The 17892-nt window shown below is 40.3% G+C and overlaps 2 protein-coding genes across 2 annotated transcripts in view; both read left to right on the forward strand.

Moving 5' to 3' along the window:
* Positions 1 to 7805, forward strand: part of ALS2 (alsin Rho guanine nucleotide exchange factor ALS2) — a 74314-nt gene extending 66509 nt beyond the window's left edge. The window contains 3 exon segments of the mRNA XM_042458273.1: positions 2171 to 2320; positions 4367 to 4463; positions 7313 to 7805. Of these exon segments, the coding sequence (XP_042314207.1) occupies positions 2171 to 2320; positions 4367 to 4463; positions 7313 to 7351 (286 nt within the window). The 3' untranslated portion in view covers positions 7352 to 7805.
* Positions 7806 to 8636: 831 nt separating this feature from the next.
* MPP4 (membrane palmitoylated protein 4) overlaps positions 8637 to 17892 on the forward strand; it is a 52629-nt gene continuing 43373 nt past the window's right edge. The window contains exons 1-3 of the mRNA XM_042444052.1: positions 8637 to 9713; positions 11614 to 11681; positions 15870 to 16085. The gene's annotated coding sequence lies outside the window, so the exon portion shown is untranslated. The remainder of the gene's footprint in view (positions 9714 to 11613; positions 11682 to 15869; positions 16086 to 17892) is intronic.

The raw sequence follows: 17892 nt of genomic DNA on the forward strand, positions 1-17892 counted from the left end.
TGCATATGGCTCTGTTACTTCTTTGGAACGACTTAAATTTAGATCTTGATGTAAAATTGGTTTTAAAAAATCATATTCATTGAGACATATTTAACACAAAATAAGAATAACTTGATAAAGTTTGCAGAGGAGTTAGGTTTTTATTGGTATGACAATTTCAAAATGTTAGCTTGTGTGTGTTACCTGGAGACAAACAGTGGGGTATGACGCAGCCACTGGGGGGTGTCTGAAGACGTGGTGGAAAATTTGCCTAACAGAGAAAAAAAGTGTATTAAAGTGTTGGCTAAGGAATACATGTGAGGATAAAAAGAAGAGGTAGAAAGCAGCATTAGAAGGGAAAATAATTTCTCACATTGGCAGGGGCATGTTTTTCTTTGGATAGCAGCCCCCCACTTCTTCTAGGGTATGGCTTTGGGGAGTCTTGGGGTGGCACGACAGAAGAGGTAAGCTGGAAGCATCCACACATAAAGTGAACACTGTTTAAAGCATGTTTGAACTATGAAATTATTATTCTTCATCATGGTCTCTGTGAATCACACAAATAGGTTTTCCTGCACCTGCGCAGAACATATCTAGAACTTTCTAGAGCTCTTAGAAGTGTTTTGGTGGTAACCCCGCCTATCTCCAACTGCCTTATTGGCTCTCTTCTCCTGCCTAAACCCTCAGTTCCTCTTTGTCCAGTGCAGCAGCAGCAGCATCTGCAAAACTCTTCAAAGTTTCATTTGCCTGTAAGACTTTAAATTCTCAAACATTGACAGGAACAATCTGCATTTTGGTGGTAATTTCTTCATTCATCTCCGTTCTTCGTTCATATTTTAAGAGGAGCACTCGGATTTCTGATGAAATCATGGATTTAAATGGCCACTCACCTTGCTGTTTGTGCTTGGCAAAGGCCCATTGTATTACTGAGGTGAGGTTAACAGCTCTACTGTATTAGCTCAGCCTGTCTGAGGATTTTGGGCAATTGGGAAATTATCTACTCTGGATGTATCATCAGCTTCTTGTTCCTCTTTGGTCCTGACCCTGCAGACTTGTTGAACCGATTGACCCTCAGGCACCTGCCCCCTCACCTGCTAAGAAGCATTGGGTGATAGCCAGGTTGGCGTTACTCTTGGCCACAGACCATCCTGATACTCCTCTAGGAGAAAAATATTAAGGACCCAATGTTGGTACTGTTTCTTCACGCTCCATGGAAAGAGTCGGATGCAACTGGCCTTTCAGTACCTGGGGCCCATTGTTTGTATCGCCTCATGTGCCTCTGCTCCGTCAGGTCAATTTCAAAGCCATGGTTTCTCCCGCTGTACCAAGGGCTAGTACCGGCTTATACTGGATCAAATTTGAAGCTGTAGTTCAAATTTAGAAGTAGCGGCGTGCGTCCGACACAGCTTGAATCTGGTGAAAATGGAGGCACCTACAAGCCCCTAAGTGTCCTACTGTAATTACAGTTTGCTAGTCTAACCCATTTGTGTGCATTCACAGAGACCACAACAAAGAAGGACAGGTTACTTTAATGAAACTGGTTCTTCGACTGGTCATCTGTGAATTCACACAAACACACTCATCCTCCCCTCACAGTTGTTCCTTGCCTCTCCTTAGATCCTGGGCTGCTGGTTTGGCATCCATGGAACTGAGGGTTTAGGTGGGAAGAGAGCCAAGAAGGCAGTTATGGAGTGGGAGGAGCTACTGCCAAAACGCCTCTAATAGCACTAGAAAGTTCCGAATACGCTCTGCACAGGTGCAAGATAACCCATTTGTGTAAATTCACAGATGACCACTCGAAGAACTACAGTTACAGGTAAGCAACCTGTCCATCTGCATGTCACTGTCAATGTCAGATAATGAATCTGACTTGACAAGAACCATGCTAATTATTATTTTGTCTCAAGCCTCTTAGAGTTTCTAATGGAATCTCTTACATTTATTGAAGGAATGCAGAGAAGTCCTATTATGAGTAGTATAAAACATTGAATAAAATGTTTTCCCCCTTTCCTGAGTATTCCTTAGTCCTAGAACTCTCCATCTGTTCTTTGCTTTCATTGATGTGGTGTATGTTTTATTCTCTCACATGTTACAAATGATCAGAGGAAAGGGTTGATTCTGTCTTCAGAAATAAAAGATAACACAGTGCCTTAATTTAGTTTTTTTTTAAAAAAAAAAAATTCCCCAATAGTACAACTTTTACACCTGCCGACAAACTGAAGGTGATCCAGCAGACCTTTGAGGAGATCTCCCAGAATGTACTTGAGAATCTTAATGAAGATTTCCTTTGGTCCATGGATGATTTGTTCCCTGTTTTTCTCTATGTGGTGCTACGAGCCAGGTGAGCAGATCTTTAAAATCCACACTGAATCTTGTAATTAATTATTGCAGTGAATATTCCAGGTTAATACTTGATTGAACAGAGCTCTGGCTCTGGTTGTGTTCAGGCAATGTGTCCCAATTGTATTTGACCCATGACACAGGGTTGGGTTCTTGTTCTGGTGGCTCTGATCCAGTGCCAGTGCACACTACCCCCCTTGTCTTTTACAAGGGGAATGGGGAAGCTTTACTCCCTCAGCAATGATGTGTGTTTCAACAAAGGAAAGGGGAAGCAAGAGGAACATTCTAGCACTGAGGCTTGCAAAACAGAAGAGTACCAATACACCCTAAAAATGCAAAATATGATCAGTGGGAGATAGTGTCATTCATCTCTAGCAATTATGTGCAATATTTATTTGGAAACTGATGTTCAGTGTATCAATAAAATAACAGCAACTCTCCACTTTGAGAAAATGTGAAGCTTTTCCCACCTACTAAGTAGAGCACACATAGGACTATGAAATGGTAATAACCTTGCAGCAATGGAGTCCCAGTTATGTTAATTATGTAAATCAGTGGTTCTCAACCCTTGATCCTCCAGATGTTTGATTCAGTGCCCAGAAATCACAGCCTTTTTCTGGGGTAAATAGCAAAGTATTCCAGGAGCTGAAATCCAATTTATTATTTAAGAGTGTCCATGTACAGTACTGCTTTAGAAAATGATCAAGCAGGAATGGCCTACAAGTCTGAAAATTAGGAGCAGATTGCACAGTCATGAGACTAGTGAGAGAGGAAGTCATACAGATGCTAAGACAGACTTTAGTCATATACAGTCCTCCCATCATAGTTGTGGAGGTAAGGTGAATGAAACCCCTGTGAATATGGAAAAATTGTGAGTAACTCTCTCCCCCCCACCACTCAGAAGCCAGTTAAAGGGAAGGGTGGGCGGGGGGATAGGAGCACCCTCCCCGATCCTCTCCTTGGGCAACCCAGGGAGAGGATAGGGGAGGAGAAGGCAAGAGGTGCCTTGGCCCTTCTGAGACCCTTCTCCTCCCCAATCCTCTCCTTGGACTGTCCAGGAAGAGGGCTGGGGAGGAGAAGGGTCTTCGGGGGGGGGGCAATGTACCTCCTGCTTTTGCCTCCCAGATCTCTCCCTGGGCTGCCCAAGGAGAGATTGGGCAGGGAAGGGAAAGAGGAATGCCTACATTAGCAGCCTTGACCTCGCGAATAATTGAAACCATGAGTCTCAAGGCCGTGAATATAGAGGGTTGACTGTAATTATAATGTTGGCCTTCAGCTGTTCTTAGCTTGACACACTGTAGTGTATTGGAACTCTCCCTGGAAGCCAAAATGACCAAACTGAGGCTGTCATACTTTGGCCACATCATGAGAAGGCATAACTCATTAGAAAAGACAATGATGCTAGGAAAGGTAAAAGGCAGTAAAAAGAGAGTAAGACCACATGCCAGATGGCTGGGCTCAATCAGGGATGTCATGGGCCTGAACCTTCAGGACCTGAACAGAGAGGTTGAGAATAGGGGTCCTCATGCACGGGGTCACCATGAATTAAGGTTGAGTTGAAGGCAGTTAACAGCAACAACAAATAGTGTGTTAAGATACAATATTTGCAGCATGGTAAAATGTCTCTGAAATTAGGGGATCTGGCCAGATTGTTAAAAAAAAAAAGAAATAAACAGTTAACTCTATAATTGGTAAAAGCATACACACTAATATAGTTGTGTCAAAATTGAACTTTCAAATAAACAGGGCAAAAGGAGTCTCTGTTATGGGTGGGGTATGTGTAGTTTTCAAGATGCTGGATTACAGCTGTCATCATCCATAGCTGTCATAACGAATGTGTGGGATGATGGGGGTTTAAATCCAAAAACATTCAGGGAGGCACACATTCCCAATTCCAGCTCTGCTGTAAAACAGTGTATAGAATGTATGTCACTCAGTAATAAGTTGAAATTTACATCTCACCTGCTGCTATCTTGGCAAAGTCTTACAAAATATGGTTCGTTGAATTAAATATATGGCTTGTTGTTGATTTTTGTTGTTGTTACAGGGTAAGAAATCTGGGATCTGAAGTACACTTGATCGAGGATCTAATGGACCCATTTCTTCAGCATGGAGAGCAAGGCATTATGTTTACTACTTTGAAGGCAAGCCTTAGATAATCTGTCTTTCTTAAAATGTTCACCTAGTATGCAGTAATGTTTACACCTAGGCCTGGTTCAAGTTTTATTTGGATCTCTTGCCAGCTTTAATAACCACAGACATTTGTCCTTATTTTTGAAACCAGTTAGTTGTCTCTAACTGGGAATTCTGAAAATCATGCACCTGTATCAAAATAGACTTTTAGTTGAATAGTATTCTAGACTGGGAAGTATAAGTACAAAAATACCAGTATACAATTGGTCTTAATTTTTAGGGATGTGAAATAGCTTTCACACCATCATCAAGGAAGAGTTTGTTTCTTTAAAAATGCCTCTGTAGAACAATTTAATGCTTATCACATTTAAGAGGAGGAAAGTCTGTCTGTTTATATTCTCAGGTTTCAACCCAGAAAAAGGAAGATATCACACGGAGGTTTTTTTTGGGGTTTTGCAGCTCAGATCCTACGTGACTGCGGGTCCAACGATGCAGATTCACGTCATAACGTGAATGTGTTATCAGACGCGATTCCTTTCTATGGGCGCTCCTTCTGTGGCGCTTCCGCAGTGATTCCAAAGTGACCCTTCATTTTGATGAATTCGAAAAAAAAGTGAACTCACAAAATTCGCATTCAAGCTCGCTTCTATTTCACTCCGAATTGGTCTGGTGTGGAATGCAACTTTGCGTCCATCCCTGTACCCCCCCGCCCCAAACCTCCAAGATCCCACATTTTCCATGATGCCATGCTACAATTTTGCCCCATTTGCTTCCGGTACCCCCCACCACCACTTCCATTGCTGCTGAGGGGAAATGCGGTTTCCCCAGTGGAAATGCTGGGGAAAGGGCAGAGAGCTACTGGGGAATGAAGGTATTCATGTTTTAACGTGGACAGGAGACATTCTGGCGAGGAGGGGTAGAGCAGCTGCTTCTGATGCTGCTGGGGAAGGCTGCTTGTTTCACTGGAAAAAAATGGACCACATATTCCAGAGAAAGAGTGCTAGCTTGGGTGACACAGGGGGCCCTATCTCCCAAAAAAGAGTTCTAGTTTGGGTGCCAAGACGGACTCTAAAGCCCATAGAACATGAAGCAATCTTTCACGTGAGGCTAGCATTTAGATCCAAAGGACTTACTTCCAAGTAAACGTGCAGCTTCTACACTGATTATTTTGCAGTGAATTATTATTATTATTATTATTATTATTATTCACTAATAATAATAATAAATGGATGGGGGGCTCTGACACGGAGGCTAGATATAGATGTGGCTGAAATAGATGAGGATAATGACAAGAGGATAGATGTAGATGAGGCTGAAATAGATGGGGGCACTGACACGGAGGACCCCGTTTGAATTTGGCCGCCAGGAATGGGAAAATAGAAGGGAGGAAGAAACGTGAAGCAGTCTTTCACGTGAGGCTAGTATTCACGTGAAAGTGGAACCAGGCTCCCTTCTTCACCCTGGAAGTGCAAAGGTTCAGGGTGCGTTCAGACCCTACTGAGCATGTGCAAGGGTCCCAATTCAAATTGTTGAATCCTCATGGTATGCACTGGTGTGGTAATACAATTACAATTACAAGGGTCCCACAGGGCTCTGTCCTGGGCCCAGTGCTATTCAACATCTTTATCAATGACTTGGAGGACAAAATTGGGGGGCATACTTATCAAACTTGCAGATGACACCAAATTAGGGGGAGTAGCTAATACCCCAGAGGACAGGATCAAGATTCAAAATGACCTGAACAGACTAGAAAACTGGGCCAAAGCTAACAAAATGAATTTCAACATGGAGAAATGTAAGGTAGTGCACTTAGGGTGGAAAAACGAAAAGCACAGATATAGGATGGGAGACACATGGCTGAATGAAAGTACATGTGAAAGGGATCTAGGAGTCCAAGTAGACCATAAGTTGAACATGAGTCAACAATGCGATGTGGCAGCTAACAAGGCCAATGCGATTTTAGGCTGCATCAATAGAAGTATAGTGTCTAGATCAAGGGAAGTCATAGTGCCACTATATTCTGCTCTGGTCAGGCCCCACCTGGAATATTATGTCCAGTTCTGGGCACCACAATTAAAAAAGGACATTGAGAAACTGGAGCATGTCCAAAGGAGAGTAACTAAAATGGTGAAAGGTCTGGAAACCATGCCCTACAAGGAATGACTTAGGGAGCTGGGGATGTTTAGCCTGGAGAAGAGAAGGTTAAGAGGTGATATGATAGCCCTGTTTAAATATTTGAAGGGATGTCATATTGAGGAGGGAGCAAGCTTGTTTTCTGCTGCTCCAGAGACTAGGACCCGGAGCAATGGATGCAAACTGCAGGAAAAGAGATTCCACCTCAACATTAGGAGGAACTTCCTGACAGTAAGGGCTGTTTGACAGTGGAACAAACTCCCCCGGAGTGTAGTGGAGTCTCCTTCCTTGGAGGTCTTCAAATGGAGGCTGGATGGCCATCTGTCGGGGATGCTTTGATTGAGATTTCCTGCATGGCAGGGGGTTGGACTGGATGGCCCTTGTGGTCTCTTCCAACTCTACGATTCTATGATTCTAATTTGCACTCACTCCACTTTGCGTGAATCTGCATCAAGTGACTTGCCTTGGATTCGATTCCCCCTCGATTCGGAAGGGCAACCAGGTGTGATAAAACACTCATGTTATAACGTGAATTCGCATAGCTGAACCAGGAGTCACCATGGATCTGAGCTGCCTAAACCTCAGTGTAATAAACTCCTAAAAGTGTCTTTGCCTGATAAGTTTGAGTCTCATTGATTTGAAAGAGTTCTGAATTCAGCTGTAACTGATCAACTCACAGCAGGTAATCTTTTCAACTAAATCTACTTTTAAAACCCTTTATTTTCAGGCATGTTATTACCAGATTCAACATGAAAAGCTGACCTAAATCATTTGTCTAATTATGGAAGACTCTTTTGAACAGAACTTTTCTCCTTCCCTGAAATCACTTAAAATGAAGAGAAAAATCATCATGTTGTGGATGTAATTCCTGTAACTTCTTAAAGTGCAGAAAAAACAAAGCCCTGCGATCAACCAAAAAGGAAAGAGATAGAGGATGCTTTGCAGGGCAGCTGAAAAGAAAGAATTATGTTTAGCATGGGATCTACATGAAATTCATGTAAAAGTATAATCCAGGCATGTGCTCCTTACATTGGGGAGATGGTCAGTTTTGTGCTTTTTGAAGGATTGAACTCAACTATAGAACCACTCAGTGTCTTTCTGAAGTAAACTGCCCAGGTGTGTGCATTTCTATGAAAAAAGCTGTGGTATTTCTTGCTCGTAAAGCCTGTGAAATCCTTTTCTGTATGTAAGATTATAAACAGATGCTGCAAGTGCTGCTATTTGTGTCTGGTGAATTTACTAATACCAGGGTGGTAAGAATATGGGAGCTGACTTTTCCCTTTCTGTTTTGCTTACTGTTTAACATCAAGGAGCACTCTTCATTGTGAGCATCAGCACTGATTTTGATACTTTATATGTTTACAGAACTCAAAAAAATCTTTCTTTGAGATTTGGCAATCTAAGAATTGAGAGGAACAAAATATTCAAGTTATAAGTGGAACAGTCTGCTTGTTGGAGCCCAGTATAGAAAACAATAGAAATGTGGTCCGAATAAACATGTGCTCAGTCAAAAGTGTTATTGGCTTAGCATGCTGAGCCATGGAGCTATTATGTCTGTTTAGTAAGGTGGAAATCTTTTTAATTCTATTTTTGTTGAAATACTTTTGAACACACACATGCACACCATTTATACATTTTTCCTGTGACTTTTTCCTTGATTGAAACCACATGGTTTTGACCAACATCTTGGATAAAACTGGTGCTGTTCTTTACTGTGTCTGTCACAGACGAGTGCAAGATATGTAAAATACACTTTTGGCTAAAATTAACTAAAGTTAGTACACCAATGCAAATAATTTCTGGACATCTCAATCATGGCTTGTGTGTAGCTCCTTTATTTAAAAAAAGGTTTTGTGGGAGCTGTGTCTGTAAATGGAGCAATTTTCATAATAAAGAATGTTGCTAATGCTGTGGTGATTTCTTTTGTGACAATCAGTACAAATCTAATTTTGATGCAATTTTGTAATCACTCTGAGGTAGTTCAGTAAAGAGAGTAGTCATTAATTCTACTGTAATTAATATTGATTATAAACATTATAGAGAATGTTTCAAATAAATTGTCTCTACAATTATGTGCTTATTCTACTAAAAGTAATACTGCTGGGAAGAGACTTATCCAATATCTGTGATAAACATGAGCCTAACCAATTTTCAAGTGCTTTGCAAAAGTTATATTGTATGCACATTTTCTGAACAAACTTTTCTTTCAGTACACTGCTAAAAACAAATCTACTCTGCAGTAAAAAGGTCTTCTAAATAAATCCAATCCCTTTTCTGATATTGACAAAGATATTGGTGGCCACGTACACACATAGAGAAGGAGAACATAATACAAAAGGTACCTAAAAGAAACAAACTACAGTAATTTTTTGTGGGTTTTTCAGGCTATGTGGCCATGTTCTAGAAGAGTTTATTCCTGACGTTTCTACAGTAATTTTATCTTTTTTCCCTTAGGTTTGCATACAGTTACTTTCTTTCAGGTACATCTCATACAGGTACAGTGAGGTATAGTAGCTTGAGGAATGGACTATGATTTAAGAATCAAAGGCCAAGTGAAATAGTGTGGTATTCAGTGCCTGCTAGAAACTCGGAGGGGATGCAGCCAACTTTACCTCCCTTGGGAAGAGAGTCCCCCAATTGGGCTGCTGCTACAGAGAAAGCTCTGTCATTTATGTATACCAGCCAAGCCTTTTGGGGTGGTGGAATATACAACTGGACTTCTGCTAAGGATCTTAGGTTTCAGGCGGGTTCATGTGGATATCCTGGCCCCAAGCTGTTCAGAGCTTTTATTGGTGAAGACCAGCACCTTGAATTGAACTCAGAAACAAATTGAAAGCCTGTGCAGGTTTTCTAAAACACATACCTCACAATAGTTGATATATTTTGTACTGGCTGCTGCACTGTTACTAACTGTTAGCTTCTGAACACTTCAAGAGAAGCCCCATGTAGAGTGCACTACAGAAGTCTAAATAGCATGAGACAGCCCAAGATCTGTAAGATGACACAAACCCCATAGAAATCCTGCAGCTGTCTCTTGGATAATACTGCAAAATCAAGCAATGAGGGCCGAAGTCTGTACTAGAGTTCCCCAGAATTGGATGGCAAATATGTTGAATCAGCATAACAAGGTACAGGGAAAATCTCCAATCATCTTTGTAGTCTGTGCTTAGATCAAGCTTTTTGTTTTCTGTAGCACAATATAATGCATTCATCTCAAACCAACAAGGGTTATTGGGAACAAGGACATCCACACAACCTGAGCCTCTTAACAGCCCTTCTCACTGCATTCTTTTATAAATCTTTGCAAATTGCAGTGGTAGGTGCTTGTAAACCCATTCAGCTTGATACAGTCTGCTCAGTTTAATGTGTGATTACTACATCTAATTAACAGATGTGTTACTAATGTGCTAGCATGAGTCTGAAATGGCTACTAAGCATTGGTACTCATCTAAATGACTTAAGTTATCTTCAGACTAACCATATTTTAATAAGACTTCAAACTTGGATCACATCTCATAGAGCCAGAACAACAATAAGGAACAATGTAGTATTAATTTATTAAAGCAAATATTACCCATCTAACATCTAACTGTAGGCTATACCTGAATATTTTAAAGAAATTATTACAGTGGTGATTCCATATCCCAGTGGTGTCTTCACAATGTGAAAATATAAGCCCATGACAGAAAGAATTACAAAAGTTACATGTGGTGCATTTTGAAACAACATTTTAAAAAGGCCAATTAGGTAGTTCTGCTGATGGAACTAGAAAGGGTAATTCCCATCCCTTGCAACTCTCACTGAGCATCTCCAGAACATCCAGAGAGCTGTAAATTTGTTTGGAGCCAGGTTTTGGTTGCTGCAGAACACAGCAAGGGAGGAAAGGCATTTCTGTTTAGTTAGCAATCAATGTGCCATGTTGCCCTTCGGACAAGGCAATTAGTAATTTCATCTTTAATTCACATGGTTGTTATCATTAGAAAACATGAGAGTGTACATCTCATCAAGAATTTTAGCTTGTGCAGAGTAGTCGTTGTTTCTAATGATACAATTTATTCAGAAAAAAAGATTTCCATCAGTTTTAAGGAGGAATGAGAATCATGCAACCCTCCAAATGTTATTGGACTGTAACTCCCATCATTCCTCTCCATTGGCTATACTAGCCAGGACTAGTGGAAGTTATGGTCCAACAATATCTGGAGGGTGGCATGATGCCCACCTCATTTTAAGGGTACAATATGGAACTAAGTCCTAATAAGGCATTCAGGGGGACATCTGAGAAAGGTTTAAGATCTCATCTGATAGTTTATAATTATCCAGAAACAAGTAATTCAGAACCCTTCATAAATACTGCTTGTTTGCATCTTATATACTTTATAAGGTTGAATATAAGTTTTTTGTTTGGGTGTTTCATGCCTCTATAGAGCTCGTTGTTTAATTCACTTTAGTTCACTGATGGATGAAAACTACTTAAATGTCTGAGTGGATTATTCCTAGTCCATTTTATTGTGATCTAATTATTAGTGTAAGAGAATCCCATAATTAAACGGACATAGACTTGTTCCAGCAGTCAGGGCTGAATGCAAATGCTAGACAGATCAGGACAAATAATGTAATGTTCCTGGCTAACAAAAGTGATTTTTCTTCTGATAATGTCTCTACTCAAATCTCTCCAGTTTACCTAAATGGAGATATCTCTCTTAGAGGAACTGGTCGGAAAATATTTGCATTTTGCTGTATGCCCCATGTTGCTTATTTGTAATAATAAGCAAATATGCCAGAATCACCATTTCAGATGAAGAAGGTATGTTGAAGTTGATCTTTGTGAGAGAAAATGGTTAAGGAGCTTTGTTCTCTCTTTGGTAATGAGCCATGCTAAGGTTACGTTTCTACGGATTAAAAAGGAAAGGATGTCCCGAGATTAGTTGGAGCAGTAAGGTGACTGAGGTTACGAATATCCAGCAAATGTTTTCCTTGGCAATTTTAGCTGGTTGAGTCATGTCTGACAAGAACCATGCTCCCTTTTAGGATAAGTAAGACATCATATAGAAGAGTTTCTCATCAGCTGCTGTGAAATTCGGCTAATTGAATAACAGGTAAGCTAATCTATTTGTCTCTGGGAAATTAGAATAAATACATGATGTCCAAATTCCAGCTAATAAATTTAACATGAACTTAGTTTTTAATGGAAATTAATTACAGAGGGGAGCAATTAAATGTATATTGAAAATCACTGTTCCACCATGTTTATTTTTTCAAGATTTCAATCACAGCCTATATCCATCTATATATCCAAGTGCCAGACTGCTTTCATGCTCCGAGGATGTAGGTTTGCTAAGCTGCTTTTGCAAAAGTGTTCTTTTGTATTTGGTGGAAGAGACTTCTTTTCTGTCCCTTCATCAATCCAGAGCAATCTTGACCTGACTGGTTTGCTGATAATTTGCTGATTTCTTCTGGTACTATAAACTAGAAGGGGTGGTTGCGATTATTTTAAAAGCCTCTCCTGGACCTAGAACAGCCAAGGAGGGGAAGGAAAGAAAGCAAAATTGTTGTGGGGCCAAAAAAGTAACAGTTGCCCACCACTGCAATAAATTATTGTTTAACCACAGTTTCACCTTTTCAGAAATAACATCTATGATTGATTGTGTGTGTGTGTGTGTGTGTGTGTTAAAAAAGTTGTTGCTTTCAGTTTTGTTATGGCTACACCAAAGGGGGAGCACTCAAGCTCAGTGTTGCTAATTTCCGGGGAATTCCCCAGAATCCGGGGAATTTAATTAATTTCTTTCCGGGGATTTTGACTGTATAATAATAATAAATATTGGGGAATTCTGGGGATTTTGGATTTTGGTAAAACATTCTGGGGAATATCTTTGAGGCTTGTTGGCAACACTGCTCAAGCTTTTCAATCTTAACTCAGTGCTAAAAGATTCAGCGATGTGTTTGTGAACAGATGGGGTCTAAACTGTTTCTATTGGTTTGTTCTTTTCAAGTAGAACATCTGTGCTTTTAAGTAGGGATTCATTTCAGAATTATGTGCAGTTGAAAGCTCAGGGAAGTGGCAGATCTGATAAAACTAGATACAGTGGGCCCTTGGTATCTGCTGGAGCTTGGTGCCAGGACCCCCAGCGGATGCCAAAATCTGTGGATGCTCAAGACCCATTAAATACAGTGGGATAGTAAAATGGTATCCCTTATATAAAATGGAAAAATCAAGGTTTGATGTTTTGAAATTATATTTTTAAAAATATTTACAAACCATGGATGCTTGAATCCATGGAGAAAGAACTTGTGGATACGGAGTGCTGACTGTATTACCTGTACTAGAATGATTTCAAGACGTTTTGAGGGCCACCATCACCATCCTTTTTCTGATGTTTATGTATGGAAGTATATTTGTTTTGTTAATAGTGCTTTACTGTTTAAATGGTAGTAGTTTGCACCCTGTAGGTAGGTGGACTCAGCAAGACTGTAGCAAGCTCCCATTGTTGGCAACAACATATTTAGGACTATCCGTCATGTACAGGAAGCAAACTGAATTTGAATGACCGAGGTGCCATGGTGTTTAAAAGGTAGATCTACCATCAATCTGGAATCTCCCCAATGGGATGCTGTTTGACCTTGAATGTATGAGAAAGGTATAGAGTCCGATGCTGGCCAACCCCCATCAGTTGGATTACTCAGATGCCACCCATCACACTTGACGTGGGTTGAAACCGATTGGCTAAGCTCTCTTGCAGTACCTTTGGGGAGAGTGGATGAGTGGTCAGATTAAATGGGTGATAGTCAGAAGGAAAGTCAGTAAACTGGACAGCAGTGCACATATATGAAGCACAGTCTTTCGTGATCAAAAAGGCACACATGCCCTATACTATAGGAGAGTACACTTTGTTAAATGTTATAAGTGATGCTTTTAGTGCCCAGCTAAGCCTACTGTTCTGCCCAGACCTTTGGGGTTCTGTGTACCAAGGAAAATCAAATATTCAATCTCTTTTCTTATTGATGTACCTGATGTGCTGCATTTTATGATTGCTTGCTGAATTTCTAAACCACATTTTCCAGACTCACGTCAAAGACTGGTAAAAATTCACTCTAGCATGTCAGTCATCCAAATTGCTGTACTGATTGCATAGTATTAAAAACAACAATATTAAATTGAAGCAGAACAAATGGACCACAAGTTGATATGTATTTGGAATTCAACACACACACAAAAAAAAACTTTTAAAAAGAAAACAAAAACATTATGGACAAAGTGCTCTGTATCTGACTTATCAAAAGTATTGAATGGTTTAAAGTTAGTCATTTCTGCACTGTTACATGTGACCTACATGGTGTTAATGCAATCTTGGTTGATCCCATACCCATCTCCTCACCCATACTTGAACTTAGATAAATGATACCTCAAAAATGCAGAGCAATAGTTCTGCCACACAGGACAACATTTTAAAACTTAAATCATCCTGCTTATGTTCTTGGCTCCACACACTGAGGAGTGTGGAATTGGAAGGGAAGTGGGATGGAGAATAGGCTGAGATTCCTTCTCCCAAATTGTTGTGCATGCTGAGAACCTGAGGAAAGCATAGGACTACAGTTGGACCTCCTTATCTACTGATTCTTTATCCACGGATTCAACCATCCACAGCTTGAAAATATTTTAAAAATACACACTCCAAAAAGCAAACCTTGATTTTGCCATTTTATATAATGGCATCTTACTGTGCCATTGTGCCATTGTATTTAATAGGACTTGAGCACCCACAGATTTTGGTATCCATAGGTGGTCCTGGAACCAAACCCCAGTGGATACCAAGGGACCACTATAGTTGTTTCCAGAGCTTGGAAAAGGCCTCTACACCTTACCTTTTAGACTACTGTTCTTAGAACCTCTTGCCAGCATGGCCCTTGGTAGGAAATTCTGAAAGGTGTTGTCCAAAAAACAGTCTTTCCAAGTTCTGGTTATTTCTAGGTGCAGCTGCAGAAATGGTCTTCACTTAGGGGCTCAACAGATTGCCCTTAATGGGCAGCTCTGTGCCGGCCCTGGAAGCATTGGATCAGGGCCACAGCAGCCGCACGCCACAGCACCGATCTGGCCTTTCCGTGGTGCACAGAAAGGGTGCCCTAGCTGCAGTGGTGGCTTTTCTATGCTTCTTCGGTACAGCACATGTAAATGCTGTGCCAAAGACATGGCGTGATGCCACTACTGTGTGGTTGCTTGGGCAGCATCACACCAGCATGGGGGCAGAGTCAGGGTGGCTGGCATGATATCGCCATGCCCCCACTCTGCCCCTATGCCAACTCTTTATGCTGCTCTGTACAATGTCTTTACTTAATAGTTTAATACTTGTTAGAAAGGCAAAGGGTGCGGGGATATGAGACTAAAAAGAAAGAGGGAGAAAAGAAAGAGCATTGAAATAAAAGGATGGCAGAATTCAGACTTTCAGGATCCACTCTGTATTTTACTAGAGTATCACCAGCTGTTCTAGCATTCTCTTTGAGTACTGATTTCAGGATGGCTTGGCCTCCTTAATAGCCAGGTAAATTATTCAGCCATTCTCTTTTTTTGGACTAGTGCTTCAGGTACAGTGTGCTGGGAAGACTTTAATTATTTAAGTTGATAATTTGCTACTAGTTGACTGAAAGTCATATAAGGATTTCATTAGCTGCCAAAATGTGCTGAAATTCAGCATGAAATAGTACACAGCTAGGAATCAAATAACTGAATTTTAACAGATTTTTGTAAATGTGCCCAAGAAAGGATAGCGTGCATGAAAATGATGTCTTTCAAAAAGTCTACTTGCTTACTATGTAGGTACTTGAAAGTAAAAAAAATTGTTTGAAAAGCCTATGGAATATGTTTGCTCTGTCACTCCCAACAATCCTTCCTCTTCTATCATTGCATAGCAACTGGGAATTACCAAGGGAGTAGAATCCAGAAATATAGGCATGTTAGTCTGGAATATCAGAATGAAAAGAGTGCATACAAGGTCCCTTTACATACAGGGAATTGCCAAGTTCCTCTCTCTGTTTTTCTCCCATCTTCTCGCCTGCTTTCCCTCCCTGCCTTAGGCACATGCCTGTATTAGCAAACCATTCCTTTTTCTCCTCCTCTTTTCTGTCACATGCCCCCCCCCCCATTTCTTATCTCCTATCTGCAGTGATTTACCATATTACAGAATTAACTTTTCAGTCATTGGATACGTTCCAGAGTGCAATTTTTCATGTGCCCTAATTATGCGCTGATTGAATTACTTTACTCTTTTCTTCTTTTTCATTACCACATCCAGTTCAGTATTTAGGAAGGAAGCAAGTTCTAAATATAGGTCCTAAGGAGGGCAGTAAAAAGTGACAGTAATTCCTTCGTCTCTGATAAGAAGATTGAGGTAATACATCTCCTGCCGTACTCCTGCAAGTTTCTCATCTGTACAGAGATCCAGGGAAAATGGCTGCTGTCTTGGTTTGGGCAATTTGAAAACCACAAATTACGGCACATTTTATTCCAGGTTAGTAATTTTCTGTTTTGTTGTATGTACATACTGTGTCATAAACTATGTTGTTCTTGTTATTTTGTGCACTTGGCTGTTTGGCCAGACTCCCTCAGCTGTTATATTTCTATTTAAATTCCATTACCGATTTATACAAGTAACCATTTTAAACAATTTTACACCAAGAGGTAAAGGACAGATTTTAACTAGAAACGAAGACATTTGTTGCAACCTGAAATAGCAAGATATATCACAAAGCACTAAGCGGCTCACTCTGCTTGCTTCCAGAGACCTACATTTTCCCCTGAAGACTTGCTCAACAACAGAGTGATGGACTATCCAGAATCTATGCTAGAAATGAAAAGTTACCAACAGAGATTCATTTTCCCTAAATGGCTTATTCTTGTTCTTGTCATTTGATTTATTTTTCCCTTTCTACTTTTATTTTTCTTTTCCAGGTCAAAATGGTTCCAACACTGAGTCTACAGCGGTATTTTCATAGCAAACTAGGGACTGACCTCATTGAATGAAAAAAAATATATTTCCCTTCCTTTTTAATCCTTTGCTTAATATAGATGGAGCTTATGCACACAGCACAAAGATACTTGAAAAAATAATTTGAAAAACAAAAGGAACACTTGTTTGTGTGTTGCTGAGAATTCCCTTGGGTTATCATCGTAATAAAATGCTGCTTGCAGTTTTGCCTGTCACATATCTTTGACAGTGATGATCAGTGTAGCCCACGGCTTGCTCTAGTTGCTATACAGTGGTGCCTCGGGTTACGAAAATAATTCGTTCCGCGGCCGCTTTCGTAACCCGAAAAGCCTTCGTAAGCCGAAATGCCATAGGCGCTAATGGGGAAAAAGCCGCGGCTCCATTTAAAATAGCGCCGGAGTTTTTTTCGTAACCCGAAAAAACTTTCGTAACCCGAAACAATAATTCCCTATGGGATTTTTTCGTATCCCGAAAAATTCGTAACCTGGGCATTTCGTATCCCGAGGTACCACTGTATATATATATATGCATGCTGCTCTGACTGGAGATATGAAACTTATTTGCATGAGCACTGGAACAATTTAAAGAAAGTGTTCTCTAGTATAATTGTGGTGAGCCCTCCTTGGTGGTTTTGTTTGTTTGTTTGTTTTTAAACAAAAGCTCACAATAATTGTTCACTCAAGACTCCAGGACTTTCCACCTAAAATATTGCTTCTGTTTTGGGGTTATGGTGGTTACTTAGAGTTGAAAATGTAAATGTTTATTTCTTGGAAAATGCAGCCCCTTTTCCACAGTTAGTAACCCATTGCAATTTTTGTCTGAAATGTATGTGACTGTCACAGATTTTCCTTTTGTTAAATCTATAGCAAGGCTGTAGATACCATTGGCCTGAGCAGAGCATTGCTAATGGGGTTCTCCTACTGCCATTTGCTCTGCCCTCAGTCCTTTCTCTGCCAGGCAAGATGGTGGCAGAGGCATACGCTTAACAGACCCATTTATGCTTCTTGCCCCTCAATGACTAGGCACTGTGTTATGCCCCTCACCTCTGGTCATTTTATGACTTAATGCAAACAATATTCCTTCCTTCTTTTTTGGGTGAGGGGGAGTAATCTTTATGCATCTCATATGGATGTGAGCAAGAAAGAAAGGATATGTGCAATGGATGAGGACTAGTATGAGTATAACACTTTCCAGGTTTAAAAAATCTGAATTAACTAAATCAAGGTGTAAACAGCCCAAACCATCTTTAGTGTAAATTAACCAGCTACATTAACCATTTTTAATTAAAATATTAAAATTTGAGTTTTTAAAATGCAGTTGTGAGCTGAAT

Source organism: Sceloporus undulatus, chromosome 1, assembly GCF_019175285.1.
Source record: "Sceloporus undulatus isolate JIND9_A2432 ecotype Alabama chromosome 1, SceUnd_v1.1, whole genome shotgun sequence".
Classification (NCBI taxonomy): Eukaryota; Metazoa; Chordata; class Lepidosauria; order Squamata; family Phrynosomatidae; genus Sceloporus; species Sceloporus undulatus.